Source organism: Penicillium chermesinum (assembly GCF_028974085.1).
Source record: "Penicillium chermesinum strain IBT 19713 chromosome Unknown utg000004l:1.0-3345178.0:1.0-3348027.0, whole genome shotgun sequence".
NCBI classification, from domain to species: domain Eukaryota; kingdom Fungi; phylum Ascomycota; class Eurotiomycetes; order Eurotiales; family Aspergillaceae; genus Penicillium; species Penicillium chermesinum.
The window spans coordinates 3,094,987-3,115,257 of record NW_026695314.1 but is presented as its reverse complement, the minus strand read 5'-3'; the positions used below and the strand labels follow the sequence as shown (position 1 = coordinate 3,115,257).

The following is a 20,271-nucleotide window of genomic DNA, read 5'->3' as shown; positions in this document are numbered from 1 at the left end:
TGTATGTAGAAATCGAAGAATGTGGTTGTGGCCATTGAGCCGAGCTGCGAGCAAGGTTCTTTGGTATGAAATTAGTATAGCCTACGCCCTCTCATCATTCTGGCCGTGATTTCTACTGTACTCCCCACTAGTCCGTCTTCTCACACTATTCTTGAATTCTCAATCGTAAATTTCTTGATTCATTTTCTAAGATAAAATGCACCCGAGACGCTTCGCTATCCCAAAAAGGCGATTGACTGATGTGGCCAATCCACATGCCTGGTGGGGATACGATGGGAATACGTAGCCAACCGTAGGATTATCTCGCACTACGACCCATTGACTTGATTGGATCACCTCATGTCCTGCGTAAACATATTTGATTGCGAACGCAAGGCTCTGTCGATCTTCACGCGTCAAAAGTGCCAAGCCGAGCCCTAATTTGCTGTCCCGAGGATAGTTGGATCTTCCGGTGGTTGTAGTGGTACCTGTGCTCCCTGCAAAGCGACCGCGGAGCGCCTTGTACCTGGTACTTGATATTCAACGTGTTCTATCATCCCTTCAATCGAACGACCCAGAGAAGCAAACACAAGGACCCCTTGAGCTCCAGCCCCCAGACTTCTGGGTTAGAATAAAACTTTATTAGAGGCCCAGTCAAATCGCACATTCTACGCATTCTACTTTATTTTGGTTCCAAGGCATTTGAAGTCCTTCAAGTTTCGTCCTTTGCTTCAAGTGAATGCGCCCCACTTCTATACAAATGCGATAGTTGCGATGTCGACACCTCCGCCACAACCCCCAGCACCTTTCGGTGGTGCTGTGGCAGCTGCCAATACGTTGCAGCAGGTTGAGGAACATCTCTCGTCGGGAACCAAGCCCGTCGACGACGACTCAGCAACTTCAGCAATCTCCGATGAGACCAGAGACAAAGACATCCAGGACCTCGCGCGCACTTTCACCCGGCTGTCGCAGGAGAAAAATGTCGCGTGCGTGTCTGACGAGGCAATCAACACCTTTCTCGATCCTACACGAGACCCCGAACTTGACCCAAATTCCTCCGACTTCAGTTCGCGCAAATGGGTTCGCAACACACTGCAGATGACTTGCAACCCTGGTCGGTTTCCCCGGCCGTACCGCCGGTGTCTCGTTCGAAAACCTGAATGTCTTTGGATATGGCACGGCTGCGGACTACCAGTTGAACTTTGCCAACGTCTGGCTGAAAATGTTCGACGGGGCTCGCCATTTACTGGGGCTGGGCAAGAAAGTTCGCATTGATATTCTGCGCGACTTCGAAGGGTTGGTGGAACACGGCGAAATGTTGGTGGTCCTTGGTCGTCCTGGCAGGTAAGTGTTCTATACATGGACATTGCTTTCTCTGTGCACATCACGGAAAAAGAACAGAAAGAACGGGCCCACTAATATGTATGCTCGCTGTGTTGCAGTGGATGCTCGACATTCCTGAAGACGATTGCCGGTGAAACCCATGGTCTTTTCTTGGATGAAGGGGTCGACGTGCAGTACGAGGGACTTACATGGGAGGAGATGCACAGTCGATTCCGGGGCGAAGTACTATACCAGGCTGAAACCGAAATCCACTTCCCACAGTTAACTACAGGCGAAACCTTGCTTTTCGCAGCCCAGGCGCGCACCCCGAACAATCGTCTACCTGGTGTGACTCGCGACCAATATGCTCAGCATATGCGAGACGTGATCATGGCCATGCTTGGTCTTTCGCACACGATGAACACGAAAGTAGGGAGCGACTTCATCCGCGGCGTATCGGGGGGTGAGCGCAAACGTGTTAGCATTGCTGAAACCACCTTGTGTGGGAGTCCACTGCAATGCTGGGATAACAGTACCCGTGGGTTGGATAGTTCTACTGCGCTGGAATTCGTGAAAAATCTGCGCCTCGCCAGTGAATACAGTGGCACCACCGCTGTAGTGGCAATCTACCAGGCGAGTCAGCTCTATCTATGACCTTTTCGATAAGACCATCGTGCTCTATCAGGGTCGCCAGATCTTCTTCGGTCGGGCTGATGAGGCACGTCGGTTTTTCATGGAGATGGGATTCGATTGCCCAAGTAGACAAACCACCGCGGATTTCTTAACCTCCCTCACGAGCCCGTCGGAACGTGCGGCGCGCCCTGGCTTCGAGAACAAGGTTCCTCGAACTCCTGATGAGTTTGCGGCGCGCTGGAAGGAAAGTCCTGAACGTGCCAAGCTTCTGGAGGAGATTGCAGCCCACAAGGCCCAGAACCTGGAAAAACACCGTGACGCCTTCGACCGTTCGCGGGCGGCTGAAAAGGCCAGGGGCACCCGTGCTTCATCCCCTTATACTCTCTCATACCCAATGCAGATTCGCCTCTGTTTGTGGCGAGGATTCTTGCGGTTGAAGGGTGATATGAGTGTGACTATTGCATCCGTTCTCGGGAACACCATCATGGGTATCATCATCTCCACGGTCTTCATCAACTTGCCGGACAATACGAGCAGCTTTTTCCAACGAGGATCTTTGCTCTTCTTTGCCATTCTGATCAATGCTTTCGCAAGCGCCCTGGAGATTCTTACCTTGTGGCAACAGAGACCCATTGTGGAAAAGCACTACAAGTATGCTCTTTATCACCCGTCTGCAGAAGCAATTAGCTCCTACCTCGTTGATCTACCGGCGAAATTCATGATGGCTGTTACCTTCAACCTGATCATCTATTTCATTCCGGATCTCCGTCGAACAGCCGGTCACTTTTTCATCTTCTTTCTGTTCTCGTTCAGCACCACCCTTGTGATGTCGAATATGTTCAGATGGATCGGAGCTGCTTCCCGAACTATGGCACAGGCCACGGTTCCAGCATCTATTTTCATGTTGGCTCTCGTTATCTACACCGGCTTCGCGATCCCCACTCGCGATATGCACCCCTGGTTCAGATGGCTGAACTGGCTCAATCCCATCGCGTACTCTTTCGAGTCTCTCATGGTCAATGAGTTCAGTGACCGGCAGTTCAACTGCACAGCCTATGTTCCCGCTGGCGTTGGCTACGAGCATGTCTCATTAAGCAACACTATCTGTGCCGAGAAAGGCGCTGTTGCCGGCCAACCCTTTGTGGACGGAGATGCGTACATCAACACCACATACGAGTACTACAAGGAGCACCTGTGGCGCAATTTCGGTATCCTGGCCGCTTTCTACGTCTTCTTCCTTGCCCTCTACATCATCACCAGCGAGTTCATTCGCGCCAAGCCCTCCAAGGGTGAAATCCTGGTCTTCCCACGTCGCCATATCCCCGCCTTCGCGAAGAAACCTCCCAGTGATGATGCTGAGAATTCTCTCACGGAAAAGGGTCAAGTTGTGAGAGAATCGCAGGACCAGACCGCTCATCTTGCCAAACAGACCTCCATCTTCCATTGGGAAAATGTCTGCTACGACATTAAAATCAAGGGACAACCCCGTCGCATCCTCGATGGTGTCGATGGATGGGTGAAACCGGGCACCTTGACGGCTTTGATGGGTGTAACGGGCGCGGGAAAGACATCTCTGCTTGATGTGCTCGCGAATCGGGTCACCACTGGTGTCATTACCGGCGACATGCTTGTGGATGGACGGCCAAGAGATGGCTCATTCCAACGGAAGACCGGCTATGTTCAGCAACAAGACTTGCACCTGGAGACCAGTACCGTTCGCGAGGCGCTGACCTTCAGTGCTCTTCTCCGTCAACCGCACAGCATTCCTTACAAAGAAAAGGTTGCATACGTCGAGGAGGTAATCAAGATGCTTGATATGGAGGAGTACGCGGAGGCGATCGTCGGTGTGTTGGGGGAAGGCCTGAATGTTGAGCAACGGAAACGGTTGACCATTGGTGTGGAAATCGCCGCCAAACCCGACTTGCTTCTCTTCTTCGATGAGCCGACATCGGGTCTCGACAGTCAAACGGCCTGGTCGATCTGTTCCTTGATGCGGAAGCTCGCGGACCATGGTCAAGCGGTGCTGTGCACTATCCACCAGCCTTCGGCTATCTTGATGCAACAATTCGATCGGTTATTGTTCCTGGCCCGGGGTGGACGGACGGTCTATTTCGGTGATTTGGGCTCCAATATGCAGACGCTGATAAAGTATTTCGAGGAAAAGGGTTCGTCTCGCTGTCCCGACAACGCCAATCCGGCCGAGTGGATGCTTGAGGTCATCGGAGCGGCGCCTGGATCCCATGCCGATCGCGATTGGGCTACGGAATGGACCAACAGTCCTGAACGCAAACGTGTGCGGGAGGAACTCGCGCAGATGAAAGCGGAATCGCTTCAGAAGCCTATATCTCCGGCGGCGACAGGGTATGGCGAGTTTGCCGCGCCCATCTGGTATCAGTTCTTGATCTGTATTCGCCGGATGGTTCAGCAATACTACCGGAGTCCGGGATATTTGTACTCGAAGGCCGCTATGTGTGTCTTTCCGGTAAGTCGACACGGTCACCCCCCCCTTGGGGGCTGCCACTGCATGGTTACTCACGCTTTCTCTAGCCCGTTTTCATTGGATTCAGTTTCTGGCGCGAACCCAACAGCCAGCAGGGACTTCAAAACCAAATGTTCGCCATTTTTATGCTGCTCATGATCTTCCCCAATCTGGTCCAACAAATGATGCCCAGTTTCTGTGTTCAGCGTGCCTTGTATGAAGTGCGCGAGCGTCCGTCCAAGGCATACTCGTGGAAAGCCTTCATGCTGGCCAGCATCTTCGTGGAACTCCCGTGGAATCTCATCATGGCCGTCCCCACCTTCTTTTCGTGGTACTATCCTATCGGTCTGTACAGGAACGCGCCGGTCGGGGAAGCTATGAATCGTGGCGGAACCATGTTCTTGCTGATTCTGATCTTCCTGATGTTCACCTCCACATTCAGCTCCATGATGATTGCCGGCATTGAGCAGCCAGAGACCGGTAGTAACATTGCACAGCTGCTCTTCTCGTTGTCCTTGGTATTCTGTGGGTAAGTACTGGAAAAGAACAGGGGGGGGGGGGAAACAATCCAAGATCTTCGCTGACTCAATACGTATAGTGTCTTGGCTCAGCCCGGCCAGTTCCCTCATTTCTGGATCTTCATGTACCGAGTATCTCCGTTCACGTATCTCGTGTCCGATGTGCTGTCTGTCGGCCTGGCCGGCAACTCCGCCCACTGCTCGGACATCGAATGGTTGACGATTCCACCTCCAAAGGACATGACCTGCGGAGATTATCTTGGGGACTATGTCAGGCAAATGCAGGCCAGCCTCAGGGACTGGAACGCGACGAGCGACTGCCAGGTGTGCTCCATCACCACGACCGATGCGTTCTTGGCGAATATCGGGATTAAGTTCTCGGAGCACTGGCGCAACGTGGGGCTCTTGTTTGTGTACATTGGCTTCAACATCGTCATGGCCGTTTTTCTGTACTGGCTGGTGCGGGTTCCTAAGAACTGGTCGCGCACGGTGAAGAAGGAGTGAACGTGGGGGCCGTTTTCCACGGGGGAATCCTCAGACCAAACTACTCGTACAATGCACGGCTCACTGCGGAGTACTCCGTAGATGGAACTAATAATATACATGATTCTGATTTCCGTGGGTCCCGTAACTGCTCCACTTGGGGTGTGCTCGACGACACCCAGCCATGGTCCGTGGGACTGGGCGACTGGGGCAGATTCTTGTTCGCTTGCAAGCTCATCCATTTCTCCAGGAAAGCCCACAGCGGGGGCTGATTTGGAACTGAGAGTTGGGAATTGGGCATTGGGAATGTGGTTCCACGCTGAAATCCAATTCAAAATCACTACCCAGCCTCCTCATATCAGAGGTGGGCCACATTGAACCAGTTGACGAGTACTCCGTACAGGGGACGATCAACGGGAGCAATGCTGTTCTAAGTAAGCGTGTGAGGCCAGATCCCGGATTAAACTGTCCCGGCAAATGTTAGAGATACCTCCAAGCTCCAAGAGCACTAGGCACGGTCTCGTATCAATCTACGGTCTGGAAGCCATGGGGATTCTCGTTGAAGTCTGAAGTTGCGTGGGAAACAAAGCGTTCTACCGGTGGAGAAAGTAGCCACACTATAAGGGCTGGCTAGACCGCATCCGACAACCTATTTGGTACTTACAACAACTGACCTGATCTCTCGCGTGCTGTATGCGCGGAGTAATACGGCTAGAATCTCGGAGTGTGAGTAATAGGAAGGCGCAAAGAAGGGGAGGAAAGAAGAAGAGAATAAAAAAAGTACACAGTTTGGGGCTCCACCCCCCCAGAGGCAAAAGGAGGATGTCAACAGAAGAACAAAAGACCCGAAGCCCAAAGGGAAATATCGAGCATGCCAGGGCAAAACAGGACCTATAAGTTTGGGGTCCAAAAGTTTCCAAGGTAAGCTTGTATGGCCAGAAGCCCGGCATTGAGCGGGTCAAGATTCCCAAGCCTTCGGGATCGCAGGATCTCAAAGTGTTTCCTATCCTCGGATCCGAGCTGAAGACGAAGAGTTCGCGAAATCCTAGTAAATCACAGGGAAATTCCCTCAGCCAATACTAGCCAGTGCCGGCCCATGCCAAGCTCCCAAGCATGTCTGTTGCCCGTCTCTTCTAATTATACATTTCATATCCCGTACAGGCAGACAGCACAACGTTGATCGGCATAGCCTCCCTCTCCCCACTAGGAATTCTTCGACCTCCGCCAATTATCATCAATCGCAACCTTTGCAAGCTTTCAGGAAGTTTTGAGGAATACAGCATTAAGGCGTTCGCTTCTGGTAGAATGGGCATCGTGGGCAGCTGTGGTGCCAGACAGTGACTGGGACTACTAGTTCAACGTCGGCGTTTAGGGCAGTTTGGGTCCAAGCCAAGCGCGTTGGTGCTTAGCTTGTTTCCGCAGGACTGATTGCTTCTTGGCTGTTCTCGAGTTTTCTGGGGCCATCTTGTCCTCTCGCTCCCCCGTCTAAAAGGCCCGGCGGCTGGTTGAGGCTCATCATGGCCCCACTAATCCACCGTATCTTTTTTTTTTTTGGGAATGGGCTGTTCATTGACTGGGGCTTCCACTCTAGTACAGCACATGGGCCCGCTAAACTGGTTCTCTATGAACCCGCCAACTCCCCCCACGATTTATGATACCAACTCGAACTTCGGGGTATCTTCGCTCTTCAGAACCTCTTGTCCATCGTGAGGAAGCAAGCTCGTTCGGAGATTGTTTCTTACTAGGCGGGCGTCATGGATTCCTACCCACCGTACACCGACGTGGCCCACGCGGAGCCCTTGACCACTGCCTCTGGACGGGCTCTCGAGACCTATGAGCCGCCTCTGTCGATTGAGGACCCTTTTCTCGCGTGCAATGCGCAATTCCAGTTCCAGACCACTTTCGCAGACCTCAAGGCAAACCAGGCCCCAGTGCATACTTTACCCCCACAGTCCCAATGGTGGAGAGATCATGACCCCTCCTTCTCAGTGGGCTACTTCCCACAAGAACAGCCAACCTACACCGATCGTTTGGCATATTGGAATGGTGGAATTTCAGGCATTTCAGACCCCCAAAGCCCCCGCAGCAGTAACAGCGGGAGTACTCCTGGGATCAGTGCCACTGCTACATCTACGTATCGAGAAGATGACGGTCGTCTTTCTGCCTTTGACCATCACGCCACATATCCTCCCCAGAGCGCCGCTTTGCCCTTAGGTCGATCAAGCGCCTTGCCCCAGCCACAGGGCCCCGATCTACCCTGAGAATATTCGCCATTCAACTACGACCTGAGACACATGGCCTGGCGGTCAATCAGACCGCAAAGTCACTCCCGAGCAACAATGGTCATCCCCGCTCTCTGCAGAACAGATAGGATTCCCACAACGGCCTCTCGTACACAGATCCAAGACTCGCCCGGACTCGGCCTTGCGAGGGGTCCGGAAACCCGCAGAGAAACGACCAACGTCTACACCAGGGCGCAACCGTCACCGTCGAGGAGCCCAGCCCGCTCATCCCGAAGGCACCACACGTACGTTTATATGCAGTTTTGCCTGGTACGGCTGCGAAAGCATCTTTGTCTCCAAGAACGAATGGAAGCGACACGTCCTCTCTCAACATCTCCAGCTCGGGTTTTACCGTTGTGATGTGGGGAAATGCAACCACCATCCCCGGTCGCGCTCGCAGAACTCATCTCCACCACCCGGGCAACCCAATGACTTTAACCGCAAAGATCTCTTCACCCAGCACCAACGCCGGATACACGCGCCTTGGCAGCAGCCAGGACGCCGAAGAGCACCTTCCGAGGATGAGCAGGCAGCCTTCGAGGCTGGGCTCGAGCAGGTGCGCCAACGGTGCTGGCACGAGCTGCGACAACCCCCTTTGCACAGCCAATGCGTGTTTTGCCAAGAAGTGTTCTCCGGCGAAGGAAGCTGGGACGCGCGTATGGAGCACGTCGGGCGACATGTCGAACGGGACGATCCCCAGACTCTCTCTCACGCCAACGAAGACGTCCTCCTACGCGAGTGGGGCCTTCGCGAGGGGATCTTACAGCTCGTTGACGGGCAATTTCGTCTTGCATCCCTCGGAGGCATTGGACGATGACCGAGGCGAGGCCAGGGTGCACGGCCATTATCTTAGCATTTGGGTTGGGTTGGGTTGGGTTGGAGCGGGCTGTGCTTGCATTTTAGCGTCCGGTATTTTAGATCTCCAGTTGCGTACCAAACATTGGGGCCGGGAGTCCTTTGGAGAGCCATGGAGTTAATGTTGTTCTCTTTTCTATACAGATTGATCCAATGAGTCCCATACGATAGGCAATGATAACTGGCAGAAACCGTAGAGCCAAGGCGCGTTGACATCACGGCTCTCCGGTGTGTTGGTGGAAACCAACGATGGCGATCTTCCAGCACAGCCACCGGATCCAACACTCCCTAGTGGTTCGGATCCCATTAGTCCATCTCCCCATCAACAAGGGAGCCAGGCGGTCATTTATTCAAGCTTTCTTCCAAGGCTCCTCTCCGGAATCGATGTGAAGCTGACGCCGTCTCTCCACGTTCGCGTTTCACCGTGCTCCACTTCGTATTACACATCCCCATCGCTTGACGCGACAAACCCCATGCGCCCCTTCGCATCATCCAATTCCTGGGGGTTTCGCTCCGTAAGCTAATTGACGGCTCTGCCTAATGTGCCAAGCTCTCACTGTTGGTAGACGCTACGAGGCCCCCAGATCCGCGGGGATCAAGCGAGCTTCTGTTACTTCCGTACGCTGCGTCACGTACATACAATCGATATCGTCCCGTATCGTTGGGCTCCGAGATCGAGCGAGCTCTTCGTGACCTCTTCCCCTTTCAAAGGGGAACAGATAGCTGACAGATCATAGATCATCGATGGTAGGCGTTGGTCTGGGCCCAAGCCAGGGCTTCGGGATTGTCTGGGTATCAGGTCACTACTTCTGGATACCGTCAATCCTGTAGCAAATCGCAACCCCGTGGTGTACAGCTGTGCTTAGATGTTGGGGCTCCGCGAGCCAGCCAGTGGTCAATTTATCGTTTTGTAGACAAATAAACAAACCTCTGACGAAGCTTATGACCAAGTTTCATGGCAATCCACTCTACCACCTTGTGCAACACCAGGCCTGGCATGACCGTAATGTGACGCGGCTCCTACAGTAACTGAGGGGAAGAGCCCGCCTTCGTTCCCGGCCCAATATTTTGAAAGCACACCCCGTTTTGCAGGTCACATATAGTATCTATTCCCACAAGGCAAGGACAGGTAGAGCTTGTAGGCTTCTCTCGGCTGACATTCGTTGCCCCAAGCTTCTATGGAGGGTCGAAATCATCCGCACTGCCAGATCTAGATACCTCCGGGCCTAACTTCAAGATGAGAAGAGATCAATTGACCCCTTCGCAGGAATTAGCCCGCCATCATAATAATGAAGATCAGAGACACCCTCGGAGTTCATTATGAGTAACCTTCTCTGTACCTGATCCATTTCGATACACTTTGTATTCGCTTTGAATTAACGATCACGGATACGGAATCAAGGAATCCTTCGTATTCAGTTCTATGAGCTCTGCTCATTTCCCTGCAATGTTGGCGGATAGCACATATACATACATTCCAAAATTCGAATGTGCTAGCCTATCGAAGGAGCTAGGAAAGCCCTTCTCATCCAAGTCCGAGTCTGGGTCCCTCGGAATGTTGATTTTTCGTCATAAAAGGTATTCGAAGAGATCCTGGTCAATTATCTTGAAGTTTCTCTCTCGTATCTAGGCCCCGATATCCATGGAGACAGGCCGGTCTCGCAACTTCTCCTTCCGTATCCTTCCCTAAAGACTTGTAGATTTTTAAGCTGCAATTTGAACTCGAATTTGGAGTAATTCGAAATGCTTCTGGTATCCGCTGTCTCGTGATGTCCACATTGGTTTATGAACTTTCTTTGTTCTGTTCCTTTTCCTTTTGTTTAGTAGTCCTCTCCATCTTGCAGGCGGCTACAACGAAAATATATAGCGGATCCGTCTTCGGCGCTATGTACACCGTGACAGACAGTAACACAGTGACAAGCTTCAAGTTGAGCCGTGAAAGTTGAACTCGGAGATTACGGTATCATCTTCGCCCTAGCCATAAAAGAATATCCTCAAATTCTCCTATAACGAGGACGGTCAGTGAGCCGGGAATGCTGCATCCTGATTGGCTCTTGGACCCCCGACTCGACTCCCCGCGCGATGAGCTTGCCAGTTGCTTTCCAGTTGCTTTCCAGTTGGCGCGGTATAAACTTGGCTCTTTGACTGCCCTTTGCATCGTGCTGTCTCCCAACATCGGAAAGCATGCCACGGACTGAGTAGTCTTACCGTCTGTTTCCCGTTAATTCGGCCACGCTGTCAATATTGACCTTCCTACCTCCCAACGTCTCCGCGATGTGTGTCCTCCCCACCGTCCCCTGGGAAATGCTACTAATCTGCACCTCAGGACTGTCTTCTCCCTCATCATCATAAATAAGGCCGGTGGTCTCATCTACCAGCGCGAGTTCCAAGCCGGTCTGCGCAAGCTTTCCACTAATGACTACCTGGTCCTCGCCGGCACTTTCCATGGGTATCTCTTTCCTCCGGTCCCCAGTGCTTTTGAAGATCCCCATGCAACCTCGCTAACAATTGGCGTCGAGGGTCCATGCGATTACGCGGTCAATAACTCCGAAGCTCCCCCTCGCCTCCAATACCTCCCCGGCCGTGTCGTCTCCGGGCGCCAATACCCCCACTACGGGATACAGCTATCCAAACCCCGGAACACCAGCGAGCGGGCTCGAGTCGCTGGAGACCGAGAAATTCAGATTGACCTGCTTCCAAACTTTGACGGGCACGAAGTTCTTGCTATTCACAGATCCCACCTCGGGCACCGTGGACACCGTCATGAACAAAGTCTACGAGCTATATGCCGACTACGTGATGAAAAACCCGTTCTACCAGCTCGAGATGCCCGTGCGCTGCGAAGCCTTCGATAGGCATCTCGGTGCCTGGCTGCGTGGCAGAACATAGTCCCTATGCGGGAGCACGGCGTCCCAGTGACTGGGACTATGACCTTACGAGCTAGATTCATTTTTCCCGTTTGGCTTCTACTTTGCGGCTCTTAAAGTTCCGGAGCTGGTGCCACTGAAGGTTGTACATAATCACGAGAATATCGAAAAGATCAGGATTGTTCCTCGCATCCAGTAGAGTCTGCCGAAACACAGAAATTCTGGAATATACAGGTACAGAGAGTATAAAGAAGCAAACGCCGGGTATGCATCACAGGTCATTTCCAAGGGAAGAAGGGGAAGAATCAGATTTACGCAGTATCCATCTTGTCATCGTCCTTCTTGGTACCGCTGGAGTCGCCGTGGCCCTCTTCGGGGATTCCACCAAGCTCTGTCTTGCCGTCCTGAGCTTCCTGCTCGCGCTTCTCCTTCTCCAGTCGATTTTTCTCCTCCTCAAGGGATAACCGGAGAGCAAATGCTAGCTCGGGATCGTTCTCCGCGGCATCCTCGAAGTTGAAGCCGCCGGCGTCACCGGCGTCGCCGCCAGCGCCGCCTCCAGAACCGGCACCTTCGCCGGCCAAGATTGGAGTATTTTGTAGCTCCTCGCTGAGAAGGTGGGGGCCCGGTGGGATGATGGCTAAGAAGGAGCTGTCGCCGCTATTCACATTCTCCACGAACGCCTCCAGCTTCTTCGTTTGATCAGAGTCCAGATCACCGAATGCCACCACATCGATTGACACATTATTCTTCTTCATCTTCTTAGCCAGCTTGACCAGAGTCTTCTCATCTTCTTCGATGGGAGAGCATGAGAATACGATAATTCGTTGCCGTTGGGATTTTTCGGAACGGTGCTTCAAAGCCAACTAGAGTAGCCCAACTTATGAGTAACCAGACATTGGTAGGCTTTCGGGAGGTCCAGGAACAGCCACTTACCCCAGCGACTTGGATACTCGAACTCAGATGCGACGTTCCATGGATCTTAGTGTCATGAAGACCAGCAAGAATGCTTCCAAAATCAGTAGTGAATGTGGAAAGCACCTCGGGGCCCTTTCCGCCCATGCTCATCAATCCCACGGCGGACTGTGGGTGTGCGCGCATCTTGACACTGTGAATAATGCTGACGGCATCGACCTGAGCTTGCCAACGGGTGGAACTGATTGGATTAGATATGATGTTCTCCCCCGGTGAGATGGCGAACTTACGTATAATCTCCATTGCGACTGCTTTCGCTGTTGTCCACGCTGCGGGTCTCAGTTAGCAAAGTCGATGGATCTTGAGGGCCAAGGGGAGGGCTCGCAAACATTATCATCGTAGCTTCGAGAGACATGGTGGCGGTGGGTGGAAGGAGATAAGGAGAGAATAGATAGTTGAAGGGACGACCGAGAGGGGTGTGATTGGGGGTTGCGGTTCTGTCGTTGATGACGATGGGAGGTGAAGCTCGGTTCTGCCGCAGCTGACCGCCTGGCAGCTTGTTTGTTTGTGGTTTCCGCGCCTCAACTCGACCGTCGGACTTCCAACGTTAACAACCAGTTATTCTCTCAACCGGAGTCTTTCGTCGCTCAAGTCAAGATGTCTTCCTTAAAACGCAAATCCCCCCGATTTTTCCAGCGCACCTGATGCCACGCCCACGGGCAGACCGGCGAAGAAACTGTGCCTAACCCAGGACCAGAAGCAAGCCCTGATAGACAATCTTCAGCTTGAAAGTAGGTCCAAAATGGTGCTTCGCATCCCGAGGAGATCCTAACCGCCCCTCTAGTTACTGAACGAGCTCGGAAACTTCGTGCTCAGTACGCGCTGCAGGCCAATGACCTTCGGTCTCGTATCCAGAGACGCGTCAACCGCATTCCTCTGTCCCTCCGAAAAGCGAATATGGGTGAACTTTTTGATAAGCACAATGCTTCACACGCCCAGTCACAATCTGCATCACCGTCTCGTAAAGCGTCTCCTGCAAAAGTCCCTCGAACTGCAACAAACTTTGGTTCGATTGATCAGACCATTTCACCTGCGGGTACTCGTACGCGCCGCACCAGGTAATGATCCCCCTCCCTGGTTGCATTGCCCTTGATACTAATCAAGCTATAGCCGCGAGGGTCTTTACTCGGACAAGGAAAATGCACCAGCCAGTGGGGAGCCTGATGGGCTGAAGAACCCCAAGAGACGCGGCAAAGCCCCCGCAGCGGGCGGGGCCTCTCGCGTTGTGTCGCAAGAAGTGCGAGGCAATGACAATCGCATCCTGTCGCCAAAGTCCTTGAACTCGAGAAATTACCCGCAGTCGCCCTTCCGTACCTCTCCTGAAAAGGGCCAGCCATCGTACCTGTCGCGCCCCACCTCCCCATTCAAACCCTCCAGCCCTCTGCGCGCGGCTGGTCCAAGCTCTCGACCCCGAGGAGCTACCACGTCAACGGTCAAGGATGCCTGGCAGCAACCTACCCAGGCGAAGAAGACCACAGCACGAGCTGCCACTGGACCCCGCCCTGCCAGGTCCCCTCTACCTGCACGCCCGACAACTCGCCAAGGCGAGCGAAAGAATAGCACTGGTACAGTCTCGTCTGTTACATCCTCCGGGACCACTGTGACCAAACCTGCTCGAACCGGCACTGCTGCTCGGAAGGCTACCGCAGGTACTGCATCGTCAACCGCGAAAAAGCCAACTGTGCAACGTGGACAGGCCGCGTCTCTAGCCGTGAAGAAAGCTCCCAGTGCAACAACTGTTCGCAAGACCACAGCACCTGCTTCTACAACCGAGGCTTCGTCTCGAGGAACGCGAGCTCTGCGTAAGCGTGTTTAAGAGTGCCATCTTCAATTTTGCTTTCGCCTGAAAGTAGTCGGCTTGGACTATATGATTTTGAGCGAGGAGTAGGAGTTTACTGGACATCAGATCGCAGCTGTTAGGGAATGTTTCTAGCTGGGTCATAATAGGTGTAATTGTCTCTTTTTTTTTTCTTTTCTCATATCAAGGCCCATGGTGGATCTTCCACTCTAGAAACTGTCCGGAGGTACACTCCGGGTCCATCGTTGGTACTTGCTTTGACCGCGATACAACTGCTTCTTATCGTTGGATACTTTGAATGTTGGCTTCACGTACTAGTAAACCTCCAAGACATCTACTTAGTATGGCTCCCGGGCTTGGTTGAACTTGGAAGGTTTCCTAAGTAGTAGTAGCTAATGCGGGAGATGTACTAGTATTGACAGAAGTCGAATGTATGTATGCCACTGGTGCCAGTGGGTGTAGACTCTTCTAAACACTTGTTGAAGGCCATAGGAGGGTGTAAAAAATCATTGCCTTCTTAAGGCTGGCATCTGTATTTATGGAGCATGAGCCATGGAGCTTATACACTAGCTAATGACTTGAATCCAACATAATAGCTAAGCCACAAGTCCAAAATGAAAGGATGGAAAGAAAATTGGATCTTGGCAAGATCAAAACTACACGACTCCGTACAGTTATCATAGCAATCATGCTGGCTGGCGAGTGATGGGCGGGTTCAAAGTAGACTTCTCATGAAAGTGCCGCTCAATCCACATCGAATTGACGCACAAGGGGGAATGGTGAAGAAAAGAACAAAGTCGGCAACAAAAAGTCGGATTGGGGGGGGAATGGCCAAGGTGAAACCTCGGAGCCTTGGTCCATTGCAGAAAAGACGGTGAGCATATACGCCCACAGGGAAATTAGAAGAGCAAAAAGAACAGTTCATCGATGGCTGAGCGAGTTATGGCTATGAGCAAGGTTTGTCTCCGGAATCAAATGCAAGCAAAGACGAAAATACGATCGTAAAACACCAACCAGCTCGCCGATCACTTTTCAAGAAATTTTTGAGGTAATCATGGGGGTAGGGAGAAAGGAAGAGAACGCCGTCAACCAAACCTGTCAGTCGATATATGGTGAGAGAAGAAGAAAACAACATTGAGTAACGCTAAGCATGCCCCCGTTAAGCTAGAAAGAAGATGAGAGGAACGAAGTACACCATTGGTACTGAGGTATGGCGCTAGGGTTGGGTGATGCAAATCAAAGTTATCGAAAAGAGTATATCGATAGCGCAACTGTGCATGGGAGGAAAGATAAGAAGAATAGAGACGGAAGAGGCCAGGCTTCTAGCCAGTAACGCCCATGGCACCAGCGCTTGGACGAGGCCTGTAAGGAACGCCCTGCGGTTGACCCTCCGACGCATCTTGTTGGCTACCATTGCTAGCACTGCGTTGGCGATAGACCGGCTGGGGACTAGGCCCGAAATCAAACCCAGCTTGATTTACGGCACTCGATGAATGCGAGTGACTACCACCTGGCCCAGGGACATGACGAACCGAGCTCTGCATTTGCCAAGCAGCATCCTGCGACGGATCAGTTTCAATACGAGCTGATGTCGCATTGTTGTTGTGCTTGCTGGAGTTGTTGATGGTGAATGTCTCGCCTCCATTTTCGGGTCGTTGCGAGAAGCTGCCGCGAGCAATGTCTCCATATCGCTTGAGGATATCCTTCGTAGACACTTCAGCGTTCTCCTTGAAGAAAGTGGGATCGCTGAGAATGGATTGTAGATCTTCCGGGATCTAGAACACAATTAGTCGAGTTCGAAATATCATTTCGTTTCCAGACGGCGTTGCCTACCTCGCACATATTGTCGTTATACGTGATGAGCGAATTCACTGCCTCGATGGCTAAGAAACTCTCATCCACTGTGCTCGACTTCGTATTGGGGTAGAGGATATTAGGAGTGATCACAGTGGCAAGGTTGTGAATGTCCATCTTGCTTCCAGTGTCTTCATCAATATGCGCAAATGAAGAGGTCCAGTTGAGGAAGGAGAAGAGAACTTCCATGGTATCGCGATGGGCCTTGGGGAGCAGACAACACGCAAGATGAAGAACTCGCTTCTGCTTCTCTGGATCCGGGAGTTCTGTTGAAGACATTTGAGTTAGTTTCTCACAATAGGTCATCAGAAAATTGCGACATACTTTGCGCCGTAACGAACAGACGGTGTAGTTTGAATGTCATCAAAGGATCAGGCATTTCGCGAAGGAATTTCTTCAACAGTGCAGCAATCTGTACCGGAGTCTCCTTGGTCAAGTCGACTTGCTCGTACTTGGTATCTATCAATTCTGAGATCTCCTTTAGGCGGCGAATGTTACCGTTCTTTCGGAAAACACCTTCAACGGACATGTCCATCTGGCGCATCGCAGAGACAGAATCTTCCACGAGCGCCGGAATTCGTAACGCTCCGGGACCGACCCCATGACTGGACTCGGTTCCTTCCTTCTCGACCAAGAAGTCAAGGTTGACACCGAAGACTCCCTTCTTCTTACCAACTTTCTTATTATCCTTGAAAGCACGCCCGAAAATGTTCCAGATAGTTGGCTTTCGCGATTCAATAAGAGAGAGCAGTTCCTCCATGGTGAACTGGCCTTCCAAAAGTGGCTCCATGGACAAAACGGCGACGTGGCGAACAATAAAGTATTCTAGAGCAGTGAGTTCTGAAAAGTAGCGTTTGCCACGGCTGGCCGGTCCCATCAGGGCGTCGACGTCACTCGAAATACCATGCCGGTGGCCGGGCTTGTAGACAGGCATGGGTTCCTGAACTCCCACCAGCTTTGAACCAGCGTGCTTGTAAGCATTGGGGCGCTGTTCCTTAGCCTGTTCAGCTGCAACTATACGTGGGATGTCATCCAAGGTCAGAGCATCCTGAGCACCGAAAGTCAAATCCTTCACAGTATCACCATTGGCGTCCCGCTCTTCGACAATCTGGAACCCGGGACCACGGGGGTCACTCCCATCGTTACCAGAAGACCCGGGCCGAACACTTCTACCCTCAGGACCGTCGATAATCCTGGAGGCACGAGCTGTCCTGTACGTTGTAGACAAGGCCCTTTCATTCCTAATCGAGCGAAGGCGCCGCATCTCACCGACGGTCTGCTCCAGAGACGACTCCTCCTGGCCTTGTCGGCCACCTGCATATGATTGCGGGCGGATGCTGGCACGGCGGCCATCCTTGCTTTGATGGTCATAGAAGTTAGGATCATCTGATGATTGAGGTAATGTTCCACCGGCACGAAGTACTGCGAGGAGTCGAGCAAGGGCAACTTGTAAGAGGAACACAAATTGCTGCAGCTTAGTCACATGAGCAAAGCCGCCTTGGGCGCTAGATGCGACGTTTTGTTGATTCGCACAGGCTGAACAGTAGGTATTCTTCTTGCTCTCACTCCACAGGGCATCAGAGAGATCCACTGTCAAGTCTTTTTCACATGAAGAGCAGGAGACATGAGGGGGCTTAAGATGCCAACGTTTCTCGTCCAAAATAATGCACTCGTCGTCTATAGGCTCTTTGCACTTGATACAGCAATCTGAGAGCTGATCTGCGAGACCCTCTACGCCGAATGTAAGATCGACTGGGGCGTCATCGTCAGGGGGTGCGAGTGATGCAGTGTCTGCTAGGTAACCTAGAAAATCGTTCAAGCCATCAGGGGCGGATTGTTCACGTTCGAGCTTGAGAGCTCCTTGGAGGCCAATCCGGATGAGAAGCTTCAAGTAGTGGGCAAGACCAGTCACTAGCGAAAGAAGCTCTTGAGTCACACCAAGCTTTTGAACCCCTGTCTCCTGGGTCTTTGATAAGAGCGCGAAAAATGCCACAATTTTCTTGCAAAGCAATTTCGCTTCCCGGCCATACGTCAACTCTGTGTCATTGTTAGCTTCGAGGCGGTGGAGAGGATGTCAACAAAGAAAGATGGGAGGGATAAAGCATGTACCTTTCACGCCGTGAGATTTGATGAAAGCGGCCAGCTTATCAACAGCGGCGAATAAGATCTCAACATGAGCGATGAACCTCTTCGCCACAAGGACTCCGTCGAAATATGCTCCGTTACTGACATGTAAAAGCATGTCGGATATGCAAGCTGCAGAAGACTCTTCGAAGGTGGAGAGTGTGCTCCAAATGTTGTAGACCTTTTCTTCCATCATGTCTTCCTCCTGCCGAATACGCTCCCGTTCCTCGGGGGTCGCATCGACATCCACTGGAGGAGGTTCCCAGGTTTGGCCAGCAGGAGCTAGGCGGACATTCCAGAACTTATGAATCATGTAACATTCAGGATGCCAATGCTGATTTTGGCCATTTCGAAAGATCTCGACAAATTGTTTAAGAATCGCAGTATGGCAGCCGTGACATCGTTGTGCGAATTGAGTCGAGTAATGGAAATGGCAATAGACTTTGCTCTCGTGTTCATAATATGAATCCTGAGCGCCGAATACCGTTGGGCATACTGAGCAGGTGAAGTGTTCGATGTGGTATTTGCGGTCTAAGGCCGTAATATACGATCCGCGAAGGGCGCCGCCGCACTCATGACACAATAAATTTAATCGTCGGAAGTAGTCATTCTCGCACAGTGGGAACTGGCAGCTCCGATCCTCAGAGTCCACGGGAAAGAACTTGGAGGCAACGATTTCCCCACAATCCTTCATTCGAAAATTAGTATGCCACTCCGAGGCCATGCCCTGGCGAACACAGGGATCTTACCTCGCATTTAAAACACTCAAGATGGAATGTGCCGCCTAAAGCACGTACGAACTGGCCTGTTAAGGGTTCTGTACATTTCTGGCATACCCGCGACGAGCCTGGTGATTTATTGTGAGGTCGACCATTGGCACGCGATCGATCCCGAGCGTTGGAGCGCTCGCGAAATGAGGTTGGATCTGGCTCAAGACCTCGACCCGAGCGAGGTTCCTCTTGGCCAAGTGGACTATGATTACCGCCTGTGCGCGTTGTAGGGGAGTCGAATGGGATCAAACTGTCTTCAGGAGAAGTCGGCGTATTCTTCTGGTAATTGCCTCCGTAACCAGACGTATTGACCGTCGGCGTGGGCTTGCCAGCGACCAGGCTGGCTGGAAGTTCACCAGGGGGCATGATGGGCCCCCGTCACAAATCAACAGACTCGAAATCGCGGGAGCTGACAGTACAATGAAGACGGCATGCAAGACTATTGAAGGAACGACCGGGGGCGGGGAGGGTTGCGGTGAGATTGTTCAACACAACAGGAACAGGTTGGCCTATTTTCTCTCAAAGATACCAAATGCGCCCTGCGATGTCTCTGTCGGGGTAAGTTTTGAAACTCAGGTTGCTGGTAGAGCCATTCGCTCTTAGCATGGGGGGAGCAGGGAGTTTACTCACACCTCATACCATGTAGTTTTAGACGGGCGGGTGAGAGGTTTGGAAGGAGTCGATGGGGATCCAGGCTCACACAATGACTCGGTAAAACGGTTGTCGAACCTACAAAGGTTGCTTTCTGGCGACCAAAGCGAGTTGAATGCGCGGTGTTGGAGAAGTGAAAGCGGACGCGGGGAGGGGGGGCTGATGAGGCTGGGGAGGAGCTCCCGGGGATGCTAGCACAAGCCAGGGAAGGGAAACAAAGAGGAAGAGGGAGGAGGACTGATTGGGGAAAAGAACTGTTGGCAGTCCAGAAGTTTGAAAAGGCAGTACAAAAGCTGGCTGAAAGGCCCCCAAGTACTGGGAAGAGGCTTTAGAAAGCGGAGATGCGGTCGGGCATTTGTTGCCCCCCCTTATTATTTCCCTTTCCCTAATAACTAACGTTTCTCCCCTTACGATCTTAGTCACTGGTCCCTGGGCATCACGTGCCACACCGCCTTCCATGAGGATTCTTATTTTAGATCCGACCTGGATTTTCGAAGGCTCGATAGTCCTCGTGGTTATCGATCCAGGGGCGGAGGGGCTCCATGAGGACATATGCCCCCGTAAATGTCAATAATCATACGTCTCCCTGTTGTCTTCTGGCTTAGTGCTGTCAGTCCTTAGTACCACACAAAGACCTCGCCTGTTCCCGAACCAACACTTAGCCGCCCATGGATCTCCACTCT

At 52.2% G+C, this 20,271-nt stretch overlaps 7 protein-coding genes across 7 annotated transcripts; 5 read left to right on the top strand and 2 right to left on the bottom strand.

Annotated features, from left to right (window-relative positions):
* Positions 1–753: 753 nt before the first annotated feature.
* N7468_006080 (pleiotropic drug resistance family ABC transporter) lies at positions 754–5,436 on the top strand (the record flags this gene model as incomplete). Its single annotated transcript, XM_058475376.1, has 6 exons — positions 754–1,125; positions 1,175–1,323; positions 1,422–1,917; positions 1,970–4,417; positions 4,483–4,943; positions 5,013–5,436. The coding sequence occupies 6 exons, from the start codon at positions 754–756 to the stop codon at positions 5,434–5,436; spliced, it is 4,350 nt and encodes a 1,449-aa protein (XP_058331116.1).
* A 1,578-nt stretch (positions 5,437–7,014) lies between these two features.
* N7468_006079 (uncharacterized protein) lies at positions 7,015–7,676 on the top strand (the record flags this gene model as incomplete). Its single annotated transcript, XM_058475375.1, has 2 exons — positions 7,015–7,089; positions 7,161–7,676. 2 exons carry the CDS (start codon positions 7,015–7,017, stop codon positions 7,674–7,676), a joined length of 591 nt encoding a protein of 196 aa, XP_058331115.1.
* Positions 7,677–7,754: 78 nt separating this feature from the next.
* Positions 7,755–8,514, top strand: N7468_006078 (putative C2H2 finger domain protein; the record flags this gene model as incomplete). The annotated part of the gene is made up of 2 exons (XM_058475374.1): positions 7,755–7,942; positions 7,983–8,514. 2 exons carry the CDS (start codon positions 7,755–7,757, stop codon positions 8,512–8,514), a joined length of 720 nt encoding a protein of 239 aa, XP_058331114.1.
* A 2,071-nt stretch (positions 8,515–10,585) lies between these two features.
* On the top strand, positions 10,586–11,441 carry N7468_006077 (trafficking protein particle complex subunit 4; the record flags this gene model as incomplete). The annotated part of the gene is made up of 3 exons (XM_058475373.1): positions 10,586–10,677; positions 10,879–11,001; positions 11,072–11,441. The coding sequence occupies 3 exons, from the start codon at positions 10,586–10,588 to the stop codon at positions 11,439–11,441; spliced, it is 585 nt and encodes a 194-aa protein (XP_058331113.1).
* A 289-nt stretch (positions 11,442–11,730) lies between these two features.
* N7468_006076 (proteasome regulatory particle base subunit RPN10) lies at positions 11,731–12,746 on the bottom strand (the record flags this gene model as incomplete). Its single annotated transcript, XM_058475372.1, has 3 exons — positions 11,731–12,282; positions 12,353–12,572; positions 12,622–12,746. 3 exons carry the CDS (start codon positions 12,744–12,746, stop codon positions 11,731–11,733), a joined length of 897 nt encoding a protein of 298 aa, XP_058331112.1.
* A 97-nt stretch (positions 12,747–12,843) lies between these two features.
* On the top strand, positions 12,844–14,207 carry N7468_006075 (uncharacterized protein; the record flags this gene model as incomplete). The annotated part of the gene is made up of 5 exons (XM_058475371.1): positions 12,844–12,850; positions 12,888–12,990; positions 13,055–13,122; positions 13,176–13,449; positions 13,502–14,207. The coding sequence occupies 5 exons, from the start codon at positions 12,844–12,846 to the stop codon at positions 14,205–14,207; spliced, it is 1,158 nt and encodes a 385-aa protein (XP_058331111.1).
* Positions 14,208–15,511: 1,304 nt separating this feature from the next.
* Positions 15,512–19,303, bottom strand: N7468_006074 (GTPase-activating protein LRG1; the record flags this gene model as incomplete). The annotated part of the gene is made up of 5 exons (XM_058475370.1): positions 15,512–15,964; positions 16,023–16,309; positions 16,368–18,080; positions 18,153–18,855; positions 18,917–19,303. 5 exons carry the CDS (start codon positions 19,301–19,303, stop codon positions 15,512–15,514), a joined length of 3,543 nt encoding a protein of 1,180 aa, XP_058331110.1.
* Positions 19,304–20,271: the final 968 nt, after the last annotated feature.